Source organism: Trifolium pratense, linkage group LG7 (assembly GCF_020283565.1).
Source record: "Trifolium pratense cultivar HEN17-A07 linkage group LG7, ARS_RC_1.1, whole genome shotgun sequence".
NCBI classification, from domain to species: Eukaryota; Viridiplantae; Streptophyta; class Magnoliopsida; order Fabales; family Fabaceae; genus Trifolium; species Trifolium pratense.
This window is the reverse complement of record NC_060065.1, coordinates 53,140,500-53,157,010: the sequence shown is the minus strand read 5'-3', so window position 1 is coordinate 53,157,010 and position 16,511 is coordinate 53,140,500. Positions and strand designations below refer to the sequence as shown.

Here is a 16,511-nt window from a genome sequence, read left to right as displayed (position 1 = left end):
TTCAAGAAAAAAATCTTCTTCACAGAATACTTGAAAGAAAAAAAATACAGTTTTAAAGTCCCACGTTTCTTTTTGGGTGTATTATTAAATTCACCAAAAGAAAACACAACCTCACCTATTTAAATTATAAAAATAAATATATGATATGTTTTAGGCAATTTTTATGTTACATTGGAAACTTGAATATACCAGTAAGCTTTTAAATTAGTACTTAAATGAGTATTTTATTAAATGGTTTTTTCTTATCCTTTAGGAAATTATAAAACTAAATAGGCAAAATTTTATTTATAGTCCTTTAACTTATATTCAGATAATGATTTAGCCTTTTATCTTTTTTTTACGTCATTTTATTCTTTTTTGGTCTTCATCCATATTTGTTTATGATTTTTTAAGCTTCAAATTAATGATTTTCTTTTATGGCATAGATATGTATTTATGATTGAAAGAGAAAAATAAAATAAAATTATAAATTTGAAGCGCAAAATTCATACCTAAACATGAAAAAATAACTAAAATGCTATTAAAAAAAATAAAGAACTAAAGATGTAATTTTTCCAAAAATTTAAATTTAAATTTTTTATTTTATTTTTACGATATAATGCTCGTTTTTTTTTTTTTGTCAAGTAGTATAGTGGCTAACAATTCTACCTTTAAGGTGAATAAGTGGGATGATGACAGAAATTGAAATCCTAATCCCTTACATATATAATATAATATCTTATCAACTGAGTTAAGCTCACGAGAGATACCTAGCTCATTTTTACATATGTCCCCGATGATTTTGCTTCATGCAACAAATTTTGTAGTGGGACCTGAACATGATATTGAAGGCCACCTCTCCTAGTCAGTGATAGAAAACCTTACCTTAAATTTTTGTTTTTTATTTATTTTCAGAATAATCTTTCTCTTTCTTCTCATCTTTGTTATTTTTATTTCTTATTATAAATTCAAAAATAAAATAAAAGTAAAACCATCTTACCCAATCCAACAACAATTTGAAATTACTAGACTTGAAGCAAAGAGAAAGCAAACATTTTTCATAACAAAAATAAAAATTTAACTTTACACTGACGTAGTAGTAACTCGTCTTCTTTATAACGGTCGAATGATCCGAATAAATAAACGTCCTAAATTAACGCCGTTATCTTCACCTCACCTCACCCACATCATCATCAATTTTCAAACGCCCCGTAACGGCCTTCAAATTCAATTTCTAACCTTTTTTAATATTTTTCTCTTTTTCCTCTTTCAGCTCCCAAAAGAGACACTCACATTATTATTTTAACAAAAATAAAAATTAATAAATATTGTTAAGTGATTCTGTTTATGCAGTGCTTTTTCAGTGAAGTTCTTTTATTTGTTTCTAGTCTTTGACTTCAAGTTTTCTCATCACGTGAAATTCTGTTTTCATTAGAATAATCTAGAAGCCGGCATAATCACTTCTGTAGTAAGTTCTCATAATCACTTCTGTAAGTTCTCATTCTCATTTCATTTCCACATTGTTTTCTCTAACCATTTCTCGATCCAATTCTTTCTTCTCCGATCTCACACCGGAATCGTTGTTATCGCCGATTAGGATTTGGTGAAATGGAGGTTCAACAGAAACGAGGTGGTGGTGGTGGTGGATTGGTGCCGTTATCGCCGTCGCAGACGCCGCGTTCGACGGATAAAGCAGTGCGAGATCTACGATCTGCTGATTCGAATTCAAATAGTCATAGTAAGTATGATAAAGAGAAAGGAGTTAATGTTCAGGTTTTGGTTCGGTGTAGGTGAGTTTGACTCGTTCTGACTCGTTCATGACTCGTTTGTTTATGATCGGTTATGAAAATTTTATGATCGGTTTTGTTTTTTGTAGGCCAATGAATGAAGATGAAATGCGGCTTCATACGCCGGTTGTGATTTCGTGTAATGAAGGAAGAAGAGAAGTTGCAGCTGTTCAGAGTATAGCTAACAAGCAGATCGATAGAACTTTTGTATTTGATAAGGTTTTTCTGCATTTTGATTATATGAATTGCATATTTAAAGTGATAGAAAATCTATTTGATGTTGTTTTCATATTGTTATCTGCATTCTGCAAAACTTAGGAAAAATATGTTTCTAAATTGAGCAACTTTAGGTTGTTAGAACACAATTTATGAGAGAATTTTACTAATTATGCATTATTCAGATTTCAATGGGATTCAAACATTGAATTTTGGGTTTGAAGTCCATTAATTATTATGATAGCAACTCTCTTATGTTTTTGTTTTTTTTTTTTTTTGGGATAGGTGTTTGGTCCTACCTCTCAACAGAAAGAATTGTATGATCAGGCGGTGTCTCCCATTGTGTATGAAGTGCTTGAGGGATATAACTGTACAATTTTTGCATATGGACAGACAGGAACAGGGAAGACATACACCATGGAAGGAGGCGCGATAAAGAAGGTAATTTGTTTCGCCTGGTTTTCTCTTTGTGATTAAAATTTAAAGTTTCTGATATATTTTGTCATGGCTCTCTACTAAAAATTTAAAATTTGTTTGTATGTATTTGATTTTGTAGAATGGCGAATTTCCAACTGATGCTGGTGTCATCCCAAGAGCTGTGAAGCAGATTTTTGATATATTAGAAGCTCAGAGTGCTGAATACAGTATGAAAGTAACATTTTTGGAGCTTTACAATGAGGAAATAACTGATCTTTTGGCCCCTGAGGAGACTACAAAATTTGTAGATGAAAAGTCTAAGAAACCTATTGCTTTAATGGAAGATGGGAAAGGGGGTGTTCTTGTTAGAGGATTAGAAGAAGAGATCGTTTGCACTGCAACTGAAATTTACAAGATATTGGAAAAAGGTTCTGCAAAAAGGCGTACTGCCGAGACTCTTCTGAACAAACAGAGTAGCCGTTCTCACTCCATATTTTCTATCACAATTCATATCAAGGAATGTACTCCGGAAGGTGAAGAAATGATTAAATGTGGAAAGCTAAATCTTGTGGACCTTGCGGGATCTGAGAACATTTCGCGTTCTGGTGCAAGAGAGGTACAAACGATTATGCCAAATTTGAGTTAAAGCACTCTTTTCAAAGGCATAATTTGGAATGATATGAAAACCTCTTTGTTATGGGCTTATGTTATGGCAGATTACTTGTTTAGTGTGTAAGAAATGATATTATTATCTATTGACTATTTTAGAAGTATATGAACCAATCCCCTGATTAAGAATTGAGTTACCCCGAAACCTTGTCTATTAATTTCTTTTCATGGCTGCCATTACCTCTACATCGCTCTTTAGCGTTAGTCTTAGAAGAGAATTTCTTCATAACCTTGGAGTTTCACTAAGAAGAAAATACTTGCAGGGTCGAGCAAGAGAGGCTGGGGAGATAAATAAAAGCTTGCTTACACTTGGTCGAGTGATCAATGCTCTGGTTGAGCACTCAGGTCACGTTCCATATAGGTATGAGTAACTGCAACTTATCTAGTTAATTCTCATTGGCATTTTTCAGTTGTTTTTAACTCTGGAGAATGATTTTTATAATAAAGATATCTCTTTTTGTACCAGAGATAGCAAATTAACAAGGCTGTTGAGGGATTCATTGGGTGGTAAAACCAAGACATGTATTATTGCCACAGTATCACCATCCATTCACTGTCTGGAAGAAACCCTCAGTACCTTGGATTATGCGCACCGTGCTAAAAATATCAAAAACAAACCAGAGGTGACTTTCATATTTGCTCCCCTTTGGTCAACCTTTCACGATTTTTATCAAGCAGCGAAGCACATCTAATAGGTTGAAGTTGCTTGTTTTTTCAGGTTAATCAGAAAATGATGAAATCTGCAATGATTAAAGATCTGTATTCTGAAATTGACAGACTAAAGCAAGGTTTCTAACTGTTCCCTATAAAGTTCTGCTACTCATTTTGTCTTCTCCTGGGATTATTTCTCTAATTAGAGAAAACTATATAGTATGTTGGTAAACTTGTTTATATCTTCTCCCCTTACAGTTCAGTGCTGAAATCTGTTACTTTCATTTATGTTACATAGAGGTGTATGCTGCAAGAGAGAAAAATGGAATCTATATACCGCGTGATCGTTACCTTCACGAAGAAGCTGAGAAGAAGGTTCCTTCCGAGTGTTTTAATATGAATTTTAAATACTGTTATAATTTTGGAATCATTGCTAATCCTATATTTTTACAATATTATCTAATATAGGCCATGGCTGAAAAAATAGAACGCATGGAACTAGACGCAGACTCTAAGGATAAGGTATATTTTGTTCTTAATTATTCTGTGTAGTGATTATGATTGCTTAGCTATTGAACCATGGATGTGCCATGATATGTGTGCAGAACCTGGTGGAGCTTCAAGAACTCTACAATTCCCAGCAACTTTTGACTGCTGAATTAAGTGGGAAACTCGAAAAAACTGAGGTAAGAATAGGCGTGTATAATCACTTCATTCTTTTTGTTCTAGACTTTTGATCTGTTATAAAATTAGACTTAATTCTGGTATCTGTATTTTCAGAGAAGTCTAGAAGAAACTGAGCAGACGTTGTTTGATCTTGAGGAAAGGCACAAACAAGCAAATGCAACAATTAAGGAAAAGGAATTCTTGATATCAAATCTCCTAAAATCTGGTTAGTCATTTGTGTATTCCCTTTCTCAGGTTGGTTGAAGAATATAATTTGTCTCATGTCTGTCATAATACTTCAGCTTTAGGGTTGCTGCTACACATGAATACCTTATACTTCGATTTATTTACTTTTTACCATCTGTCATGCCTTAACTAGAGAAAGAACTGGTAGAACGTGCAATTGAACTACGAGCAGAGCTTGAGAATGCTGCATCGGATGTGTCAAACCTGTTTTCCAAAATTGGTTAGTAAGATTCTCTAGTGATTTTCTTATGGGGTTCCAATAGTAGAATTGCTTGCCTCTGACATAAGTCATAATTTTCCTTTTTCAACCTTAGAGCGGAAGGATAAAATTGAAGAAGGAAATAGGGTACTTATCCAAAAATTTCAGTCTCAGTTAGCTCAGCAACTTGAAGCTTTGCACAAGACAGTTTCAGCATCTGTAATGCATCAAGAGCAGCAACTGAAGGATATGGAAGAAGATATGCAGTCTTTTGTATCAACAAAATCAGAGGTGTGTTTCCAAATGACACAGTTACCTTTGTTAGTTAAATTTCAATTTCCAGATTTAATGACTTTGATTTGATATATATGCGTCTGAAGGCTACTGAAGATCTTAGAATAAGGGTGGGAGAATTGAAAAACATGTATGGTTCTGGCATTAAAGCTTTGGATAATCTAGCCGAGGAGCTTAAAGCAAATAACCAATTAACTTATGAAGACTTGAAATCTGAAGTAGCTAAGCATTCATCGGCCTTGGAGGATGTAAGTAGTCTACTATTCTTAAGAGTTGATTTTAGTTGGAACTTTTTTGCCGTGTTTAACTTAAATTATGTGCTTTAGCTTTTCAAAGGAATCGCCTTAGAAGCAGATTCATTACTGAATGATCTTCAAAATAGTCTCCACAAGCAAGAGGCCAATTTAACTGCTTATGCTCATCAACAACGAGAGGTTTGTATATTTTGTTGGTTGATCAAACATCTGTGATTATTTGTTGGTTGACCAAACTTATGAGATAGATTTGCTAAATTCATTGCTATTGCATGCAGGCACATGCCAGGGCAGTCGAGACTACACGTGCAGTATCTAAAATAACGATGAACTTTTTTGAGACAATAGACAGGCATGCTTCCAGTTTGACCCAAATTGTGGAAGAAACACAAGTTGTTAATGATCAGAAATTGTCCGAGCTTGAAAAGAAGTTTGAGGTGACTGCAATGTCTTTTCGGATAGACATAAATCATGATAAAGTTTTTACTTATTTTCTTCTTTTAACTTTAATGTTTCTCATTCTCTACTTGGTGCAGGAGTGCACTGCTTATGAAGAAAAGCAACTGCTGGAGAAAGTGGCAGAAATGCTAGCAAGTTCAAATGCTAGAAAGAAAAAACTGGTAGATGTTCTTTTTAAAACATGCGAAGTTTATCCATACTGAGTTCAAATGAAATTAATGTGTTTTTGTACTTGTTAGGTTCAAATGGCCGTTAATGATCTTCGAGAAAGTGCAAACTGTAGAACCAGTAAATTGCAGCGAGAAGCATTAACCATGCAAGAATCCACTTCTTCTGTCAAGACAGAATGGATAGTTCACATGAAAAAAACAGAATCCAACTATCATGAGGATACTTCTGCTGTGGAATCTGGAAAGAAAGACCTTGCAGAGGTTCTTGAAATCTGGTATGTATATGCCAGGACATTGTATTTTGTCTCTAGTAAATTTCTCTTCTGTTTACTGAATCCTGCTGAACAAACAATTGCAGCCTCAACAAGGCAGAAGTAGGTTCACAACAATGGAGAAATGCTCAAGATTCCTTGCTTAGTTTAGAGAAGAGAAATGCTGCTTCTGTGGATACTATTGTTCGGTAGGTTTTGTATTGCTTATTTTGATTACAAACAGTAAAAAAAACAATACATTTTGTTAACCCTTTCCCTATTGCTTTATGTAGGGGAGGAATGGAAGCTAACCAAGCTTTACGTACCCGATTCTCAAGTTCTGTGTCAACTACACTTGAAGATGCAGGAATAGCAAACACAGATATTAACTCATCTATTGATCGTTAGTATCTAAATTTATATGTATTCATGATTACTGTATTAGTAGCCGTAACAATAAATGTCAACTTATAAGTTAAAATACTTGCAGATTCGTTGCAACTTGATCATGAAGCTTGTGGGAATTTGAATTCCATGATTACACCATGCTGTGGTGACTTGAGAGAATTGAAGGGTGGTCATTACCACAGGATTGTGGAGATAACTGAAAATGCAGGGAAATGTCTTCTCAATGAATACATGGTAAGAAAGAGACTTCATGCACAGTCAGCCATTAAAGTATTTGTTGTTTACTAGATTTTAATTTTGATGTTGTTTGAATTATTGTCTGCGTGACATGCAGGTTGATGAACCATCTTGTTCGACACCGACAAGAAGACTCTTCAATTTACCCAGCGTTTCATCTATAGAGGAGCTAAGAACACCATCATTTGAGGAACTTTTGAAGGCATTCTGGGATGCAAAATCTCAGAAACTAGCAAATGGAGATATTAAACACACTGGTTCATATGAAGCCACTCAATCAGTAAGAGATTCCAGAGTTCCTCTTACCACCATTAACTAAGACACTCGAAATTCTGTAAATAGCGTATTGTTCAGATGTAATTCTATAAAATGATATATTTATTCATTATTATTATTTTTGGGAAATAGAGGGAAAAAGGTTACCTTTTTATAGTTTAGTTTCACTTCCAACATTGTCTGTTGAGTTTGCTATGCAATATAATTTTGGGGAGTTCGTAGTTTTCTTTATAAGCAAGTTCGTATATAGTTTAGCATTTGTCATGACTAAAATAAAACTGTAAATGAATTTTTCAATGTAGTAACGAATTTTTTGCGGTTGACAAGCACGAGACACATTTACCAAAATTCAGAAGAATGTGTATTGTGCCTGTCGACATGCAAAAAATAATCAATCTTTCTTAATCTATCATTCCTTCTCATCTAAATAATCGATTTTAATCATTCATCTATCTTCGGAATACACTAAAGTCATCAAATAAGTAAAAGCCATTCTCCTCATGCTTGATCAGATAAAGTATTTTGCTTTGTTCATCCTCCTAAATAATAGTACTGTACTAGTGATGGGTGTGATGCTTTGCCAGGAGTAAGAGAGAAACAGGTGGTGAATCTAAACATGGGATAAAGCGTTGGTACAACAGCCTGGTGACATGTGAAGAGATACTTCTCTTGGGTATAGAGGAAAACTGACAAGTTTGGAATTGGATGGGAAAAGATAAATAGGTCCCAGGTCAAGGCTGTCTGTCTGTGTCAAAAAGCTGCAGCTTAGAATTGGAAGTTAGTACTACTTATTTTTGGGTTTACATTGAAAAGCTTTTTTTTACCTCAAGCGAGGCGACAATTGAGACCTGATATTCTCTCTCAGACTCAGTAATTGCTTGTATAAGTTGTAACAAACACTATGATATCATGTGGAAAACAAATGGAATAATGTGTTAAGAAAGCATTGGTGGTGATGGGCGATGATCCTATCAAGTAGTCCCACTTGGAATTGGACGTCACATGGACCACAAAGTTGTAGACCTGGTGATGGGCTCATGAGTACTTTTGATAAACTTACGATGCTTTGTTTAGTACAGTATGTACAAATGAAACAGTTTCTTACGATGTAAAAGTTTAAATTAATAGTTTTGTCTAATAGATACAACTGCGACAAATCTTTAATCATGAACAAGATCAATCCTCAATAAAATTAAATTTGTGTATGGTAAAAAATTGTCTTGTGCTTATGCACCATATATTTGACCAACTTATTATAGACAAGTAGAAAACCCACTTGGAAATGAGTATATATCAAAAATATACCGCAACTAAAACTTACTATAGCTTAATATAGCTTAAGAGTAACCAATAACATGAATTCAAAAAACATGAATAAGAAAATCAGCTAAATTGTCCCGTGAGCTTAGCTCGGTTGACAAAGGATATATGCAAGGGATCAGGGTTCGAATCCCGATCATCTCACCTATCTCACCTATATTTGACGAAAAAAAAAAGAAAGAAGCTAAATCCTTAAATTAGTTCTCAAATTGAGAGTACAAACCAAAGTTATGAATTTTATAAATTCACTTTTAAAATTAGGGTCTTGGCAACTTTGTATCCTAAGAGCACATATTAAAAAATTAAAAAATATAAATTTGATATTAAATTAAATGCACAACCTTTAAAACAATATTTTATATTAAATTTCTTACCCATGTGTCCGGAAGAGTTGGAACATAGAACATACTGTAATATCTATATTAGTACTAGTTTTTAGTTTTACTATTAGCGGTGATGGTGTAATATGTTAAATGACATGTAGTCTTCAAGGTGAATTGCAAATTAATGACACATCACCAGATTTATACTACATTTCATACCAACTCCAAAACCTCCACCTCTAGATCCAAATGATTTTTACTTCATAAAAATTTAGTTGGTGATATCAAATTGATATAAGATCCATGAGACATCATATGTTTACTTAATGTGCCACATTATAATTTCTAATAAAAGAAATTACCAAATGAATTACAATTTCAAAAAACAATTTCCTAGTCCACTTAATAAAATGAATTTAATTACATATATCACCAAAGCATAAAAATAACAATCATGTAAAGAGTAAAAAATGCCTTCTATTTTCCATCTGAGTCGCAATTAATATTTTATCCTGTTCATTTGAATGAACAGATTATTGGATGTACTACTGACATCATGTCTTAATTGAACGTATATACATAATAATAGTATAAGAATTTTGCCATGCAATACAATAGCAACACTTGAGCTTCTTGATCCCTCACACAAGAAGCAAAATGAGATCATTTGATATGAGACCCAAAAGTTATTATTATTTATGATTTGTGAAAAGTAAAGCCACAAAAACATTCAGCTAACCTAACTAGCTTCCATGATCTTCAACAAGATCATATTCTCTATCCTATTCTTTCCGACCAAATCAATATACAGAGATACTGCGCCCGCATTATATACAAGCACAGCTATAACCAGTGTGATTGAATGAACTCTTGAATGCGGATGGATGTACTGAAGCCTGCAGAAATATGTATGTCTTTGCGTGAGTGATAAATTAAATTAAATATCAGAATAAAATTCATAGTCTTTATTGAAGATTGCAACAACAAAAAAGTGAAGTAATCACGACAATGTTGGTGCGAAATAATTGAATCCATTGAAAATTTAAAGGGGTCTATAAAAAAGGACAAGGAAATTTCTCAAGAGGATCATATATATTTATTGACGAAGTTAGTACATAGATATATCACGCAACCAAACAGCAAAGAGGAATCAGAATAAATCTACAATACCTGCAGATTTCTTCACAATAAGCTTGCACTTAGTAGTTCAACAGGCCTTTCTTGCCCAAAGGATTCATCACCAAAATCTTCATTTGTTGAATTTTCTTGGCATAACTCTCGAGTGGGATTCAAATCAAGAGTCTCCCAAGCCATTGAATTGTCTTCACAAACATTGCCTTCTTCGGAAACAGGGTTCACAACAACATGATCCTCCGCATTCAGCCTTGTATCATTAGGCAGAAGTTGGACTGCTCCCTTGTCATCCTCGTTGCATGGTGGATCCACATTGAGATCAGAGCACAAATCAAATCCGCTTTGCTCTCCAGTACCATTACAAGCAACAGCTACTGTTGGCTCTGTTGGCTGATCAGATTGATCAGTAGCATCTTTTTTCTGTCTCTTCCATTTCTTTGTGGATGACGTGCCATCATCCTCGAAATCTTCTTCTTCTCTTTCTCTATGTAAATAAACCCACAGTTTCCTCTCACCATCAAATTGCACACAAGGATCACGTTCATAATGCAATCTATCCAAGGCTCCACTAACTACTTGGTTAATTTGTGCATCAGAGACATCTTCAACAATGTATTGAGAATCTCGAATTAATGTACAAACATCTGCTCTAGTACCAATACTTCCAGGCAACCTAGCAGCTGAATCTCTGACAAGACAGAGAATTGTAACATGCGGTGGGCGATCGCGTTTCAACATAAAATGATCTCTGGCTTTTGATGTTGGCTTGCCGCCACATCTTCTCAAAGGAGCCACAATAGACTTCTTACCATCAGCAGCAGTATATGAGAAAGCTCTGTCGGGAATTGAGTACCTGAGAAGTTCTTCCTTGCGAAAATAAGCCCTCACTTCTTCTGAACTTGGGCTTATGGTGTTAAGACTCTTTTGGGCCCTCAGGTCCCTAAACCTTTCCTTCTCATCAAGGTTAGCTTGCATCAATGCCAAGGGTGGTTCCGGGAGACTTCCTATTTGTTTTAGAGTATCCTGACCACATTTCAACCAATTGGCAAAGGAATCGACCAACTTGACAAGCATCTTATGAGGAAGGCCCCAAGCTTCAGGAGATGCCACTGCCTCAACGGGATCAAGGTCAGATGAATTAGGTTGTAAGGCTGGGCCAGTCCAAGACCAACTTCTGGTAGATCTTTCATAAACTGCTAGTACCTTCCAACCCTTTGCTCCTAAAGGTGCCGTTTTGGAAGAAATTATCTTTAGAACACCTCTGACCAAATCCTGCAATGGCTCTTGTGTCTCAAGAATACAGGGATCGCCAGGGTTTGATCTCACACGATTGACAATCTCCTGAACAGTAAGAGAAGGCGTATTCAGTTGGGCAGATGGTTCACCATCGGCAGCCACTTTATCACTAGAAATGACACCATTGGCATTGTCTTCCTGCGTTTTGTTCTGCTGTTCTTCTACAGGCTTCCCCACCTCCATACTTTCTTGTGCAGGTGGACTAAGCATTGCCATGCGGACTGCTGAAAGAAGATGCATAATAGAAAATGAAAATTCAGTATGAACAGTAGGTGTGATCAAAACGAATGGCTTTTTCTGTGGCTTGGCTTCCGGTTCCACTTCTGCTGTCACCGTATCAGTAACAAGCAGTTCAGAATTTTCCATTTCAGAAATAACAATCTCAGCTCCTGGTTTTTTCTTTGACTTTCTTTTCATAGAAAAAGAAGGCAACTCATCTGTTTTCGGAGGAATGCTTGACAGAAGATTGGCATCTTCATCTCTTTCACCAAAATCTGCTGCACCAGACTTCATTTTTCGCTTCTTCATTGCTGAGTTACAACCAAGTAATGGTACTTCAGATCTTTCATTATGCTCATCCATATATGCAACATTTTTCTGCCCTTTTCTCCAAAATTTGCTCTGTCCAACTCCATTTTCATCCCCTAGTAACCGATTCTCAAGTGAGTCATCCTCATCATTACCATAATCATGTAAATATTTTGACTTCATAAGGGAATGATCAAGGGAAATTCTCCCTTTCTTCTTATGCTCAGCAGCATATGCAGTTGAAGAGGGCATGTCAAACCTTTCAACAGGTTCCCCTCGTATTCGATCATTCTTGCTTTTGTATAGCTGCCTCCAATCATCATGAACACCATTTAACATACCAGATACTGAGGGATAGCTCTCTTCAATGAATTTACCAGCAGGGTTATGCAAAGGACCACCATTGAATATTTTACTCTTCTGCTTTGTATTTTTTGAAAGGTAATTCTCTGCACCATGCATGTTCCCCTGCTCTGCAACACCACCTTTCTTTCTGGACTGTGTTATAACATGTGCCTTCATATCTGCCCTACCAAATTTGGCCTTCTTAGGATCTATATGAGACTTCAATGATTTGTTGAGAGAACCAGCACCTGTACCAATTGGGTAAGTAAACTTGCTCTGCAAAAAAGGATTATTATCCTCATCATCATCCAACTGTTCTGATGAATCTGATTCAGTCTCTTCACTTCTTACGAGCATATGACTACCCCTGAAAGACTTTGTATCTTTTCCTCCATTCTGTATAAAACTGCCTCTCATCTTGTCTTGCAATGATTTTGTTCTGAAGTCGGAGGAAAGAAGTCTATCACTGACCTGTGGCGAGGAAGACATATAAGCTGTATAACTGAGATCAGGAGACTCTCTCTCTGCTTTTCGTTTCTTGCTTTTTGGATTCCAATCATATTTAAATAATGAATCCATACCAAATTCCTGTGCTGGTGTTTTGTTGTAAAAAAGATCACCATGATATGGTGAGTCAATCATATCACCTTTATGCAATAACTTTGAACCCTTTGATCTTGACTTCGGCTGGTCACTACCTAGAAATTGTTGAACATTTTCAGTATACTTGCCCTGTCTAGGAAAATCGAGGGAACCTCTCTTAGAAGGTGGCTTTGCTGTGAACAACTGCAAATCAGAGGATTGGTTTGGATTTCTTGTGTATCCACGCAGATCAGTCTTTGAAGACATAGACAGACCCATCAAATTTTCACCCGCTATTTCATCACCTCTCAGAAGGTCATGCCTCTTTCCCACTCTCAGAGCACTAGACTTGTCCATCAGGCTGCTATGGAATGCATTACGATCTCGATGGACATTTAATCCAAATGGCATTTCCTCCTCATTGTCGCCATTCCACAATTGATCCCCCATCCTGCGGATTGACCCCAAATCATATCCAGTTGACTTATTATGTTGAGAACGAGCAGAAGCTGAACCATTAAGCCTGTGGTTCATATCCAAACCATGGTAGACAGAGGACGAGTGACCTGTGGGGTCCTTTGCTGAATGAGTCTTCGAACCAGCCAACTTGAGTATACCTTTAGGGTTTTGCTTGTTAGACTTCTCTTGTTCCAAAACTGCTGATTGTTCTCGTGGACGGAATTCTAAACCTGAACCCGCACCATGGAAAGGAAATCGAGCAAATTTCTGGGCATTTTTCTTATCTTTGTTCTTCTTACTCCACATACCTTCACCGGACTCTTCATCTGAAGAATCAGCCTCCACATCATCCATCTTCTCACACATCAAACTCTTTTGACTGCTCATAATATTCAGGACACGGAGCCTTTCTTCAATACTATATCCTCTGCAGTTGAGCCAAGCATCTCTTATCTGACAAAGATTGCTAATCATGCTGTTGTGATGCTTCTTCAACAAATGATAATGTTGCCGCTTCTGAACAAAATTCAATCCCTCCCTGTAAAGGGCAACTCTCGGCTCACACAGACCACCCTTCAGCATATCAAATAACTTCTTAACAGGACTCCCAAACTGAAAGTTACAACCAGTAAAAAGCTCTTTCAAGGTTAGAACAAAAGTCTCTTGATCCATATCAGGAAGATACTTAGCAAGTTCAAACCTCTCCTCTTCACTCAAACATTCATTCCACACATCCACCGAAAGTATATCTTCAAGCCCAGAAAGATCATACAGTTCCAACGGAATGCTACAAGTCTGATTCCCAATCTGACAAAACTCAGCCCCAGTCTCACCCAATTCAAGCAAATCAAAATCATCAGACCCTGCCCCAGAATCAGCATCATCAAACTCATCATCATCATCCTCCGATTCCGCCACAGAGTTACGCCGCTGAACATCATCCTCCTCACCACTAGACATAGTCGTTTCTCTACTCATCGGCGAACACTCCGAATCAACCTTTGACACCTTAAAACTGTTCTTCTCAATTGCCATCATACATAACAACACCAAACTGCCGCCAAAAAGCGCGTTTGGATACTCAATTCAAAAAATCCAAACCCCAAACAAACAGATCTCAATCCAAACCCTAACAAAAACAATACCACAAATCAAAAAAAACCTAACCAATCTAAACAGCAATAATAGTAACAATAACAATTAAACACATATCAAAAACCAAAATTTCAAAAAACTTAAAATTGGGGGAAAAAAACACGAAAAGAATTGAAAGAAACGCAGAGAGATTCGATTCGAATGAGAAATACCTGAATTATTATCGAGAGATGAAACAACGATGATGAAATTGAAAGAGGAATATGAGGAAGTAGCGAATTTGATGGAAGGTTGAAGAAAGTGGCGGAGTGAAATTGTTGTGATGTAACGAAACCCTAAAAGTGGTTATTATATAGTGAAAAGAAAAGGGTTGAGAATGAAAAGGAAGGTGGAGAGGGTATGAAGAAGACGAAGGTGACGTGGGAAGAGATGGACCGTGGGATTTGATTTGAGAAAAAGGAGAGTGTGAAAAGACGAAAAAGGGTCACCGCAAATAACAGGGATGAATTGAAACGAAACTACGCAATGTTGTTAATATTATGCAGAGAGAAAAAAAGGGTTTGTGTGTGTTTTTTAGAGAGAAGACGAAAGAGAGAGAGAGATAGAAGGTGAGTGAGAACGAGTCTATTACTGAGTTATTAAACGAGTTAAACCGTTGTGACTCGTTATTAGTGATGTTTGTTTATGACCGTCGGATTTATTAGTTGTATTTATTTATGACTGTTGGATTTTGATTATTAACCGTTAGAGAGTGGATAGTGGATACTGCTTAGCAAACGACGTCGTTTGGACATTGTTTATTTATTTTTAATTTATTTATTTATTTCCTTTTTAATCTATTTTGTGAAGTTGATAAATAGGTGAAACTGAAACAGAATGGAAGATTACTGTGAATGAAATTTCATGATGTTTTGTTGTACTGAGTGATCCGGTCGGTAGCAAAGTACCATGGCTTAACTAGTTAAGGTTTTTTTTCATTTCCCTCAACCTCAAGTACTAAGTACTACTCTCTTTTTATAACAACTAGTTTGACTAAAATGTATATTTTTTTATAACAACTAGTTTGACTAAAATGTATATTTTTATGTTGTTTTGAACGTATTTTTCTAATAATATATAGATGTAAATATTAGCATATAAGATTTTATTTAATTTTTAGTCAAAAAAAGATCTTTGTTTAATTTGTTTTGATGAGTATTTACAAAATATTAAATTTTTATAATTTTTACTAATAAACAAAAATATTAGTGATCAAAATTGTGCATTGGTGTAGGTGTAATGGTCAAATTAGGTCTTATATTTAGGAATGGGGGGAGTATATATTAGATCATGAAATATAAGACCTAATTTGACCATTGCATGATCTATAACTATTTTTTATTAATTACTCCATCCGTTTCAAATTACTTGACTTTTTAGAAGAAAAAAAAAATTAAGAAAATGTATTTTTGCACCTTATTTTTCTATTATACCCTTATTTTAATTCACCATTTTTTTTTTTGCACACACTTTCTCTTTCCAATAAATTTAATATGTTATGTATCAATTTTTTTAAAAACAAATTATACAAAGAAGTTTAGTAAAAAAAAATACAATAAAAAGATTTAAAATAAGGAGGGTATAATAGACAAAATATAACATAAATTATCAAAAAGACAAGTAATTTGAAAAAAAAAATTCTAAAAAATCAAGTAATTTGAAATGGAGGGAGTATTTAGTAAACAAAATATAATTTCATTGCTTGTACCCGAAGAAACACTATTTTTTTACTCATTTATCATTAATTATCTGTAAATGCATATCAATTTATAGAATTATATTTTTAAAATATTACGAAGATAATATATTTTTTTTTGTTATATAACATCATTTATTTGAAATGAGTATGACTTATTTCTTTATTTGAATACCAAAATTTTTGTAAACATAAATTATTAAAATAAGAGGAAATAATTTTTTTTAAAAAATAAATAATAATAAATTATCATATAAATATATAATGGGACTAAGAATCAAACTTACATCTCTAACATAATATTCGTACCGCTCATCACTAAATAAGACTAGAAGATTAAAAAAAAATGAAACTTGACGGAAAAAAAGAAGTAGAAAATTCATAAAAACATTTCTAAAAAATATCTCTGAAATAGAACTCCTTGTCATGAACAACTCTAGAATTTTTTTGGTTGAAAACTTACAAGTTACGAGATGTATTGGATTGAGATTTCAAGAAATTTTAAAAGACTTTTT

At 34.8% G+C, this 16,511-nt stretch overlaps 2 protein-coding genes across 6 annotated transcripts; one reads left to right on the top strand and one right to left on the bottom strand.

Annotated features, from left to right (window-relative positions):
• Positions 1-1,124: 1,124 nt before the first annotated feature.
• LOC123896846 (kinesin-like protein KIN-5D) lies at positions 1,125-7,340 on the top strand. Of its 5 annotated transcripts, none has more exons than XM_045947252.1 (23): positions 1,125-1,469; positions 1,577-1,769; positions 1,856-1,985; positions 2,268-2,423; positions 2,539-3,015; positions 3,332-3,429; positions 3,535-3,691; positions 3,787-3,856; positions 4,018-4,094; positions 4,188-4,241; positions 4,325-4,405; positions 4,500-4,611; positions 4,765-4,851; positions 4,946-5,121; positions 5,211-5,372; positions 5,451-5,558; positions 5,657-5,815; positions 5,915-5,998; positions 6,077-6,282; positions 6,366-6,467; positions 6,552-6,661; positions 6,749-6,900; positions 7,001-7,340. In XM_045947252.1, the coding sequence occupies exons 2-23, from the start codon at positions 1,588-1,590 to the stop codon at positions 7,220-7,222; spliced, it is 3,162 nt and encodes a 1,053-aa protein (XP_045803208.1). In that variant the 5' UTR covers positions 1,125-1,469; positions 1,577-1,587; the 3' UTR covers positions 7,223-7,340. The 5 variants fall into 5 exon arrangements, with proteins under 5 accessions (XP_045803208.1, XP_045803205.1, XP_045803204.1 ...); XM_045947249.1 differs by having other exon boundaries at positions 1,149-1,447; XM_045947253.1 differs by having other exon boundaries at positions 1,275-1,444.
• Positions 7,341-9,383: 2,043 nt separating this feature from the next.
• On the bottom strand, positions 9,384-14,918 carry LOC123895412. The gene is made up of 3 exons (XM_045945721.1): positions 14,474-14,918; positions 9,993-14,295; positions 9,384-9,718 (listed from the first exon to the last, which is right to left on the bottom strand). Exon 2 carries the CDS (start codon positions 14,202-14,204, stop codon positions 10,005-10,007), a length of 4,200 nt encoding a protein of 1,399 aa, XP_045801677.1. The 5' UTR covers positions 14,205-14,295; positions 14,474-14,918; the 3' UTR covers positions 9,384-9,718; positions 9,993-10,004.
• Positions 14,919-16,511: the final 1,593 nt, after the last annotated feature.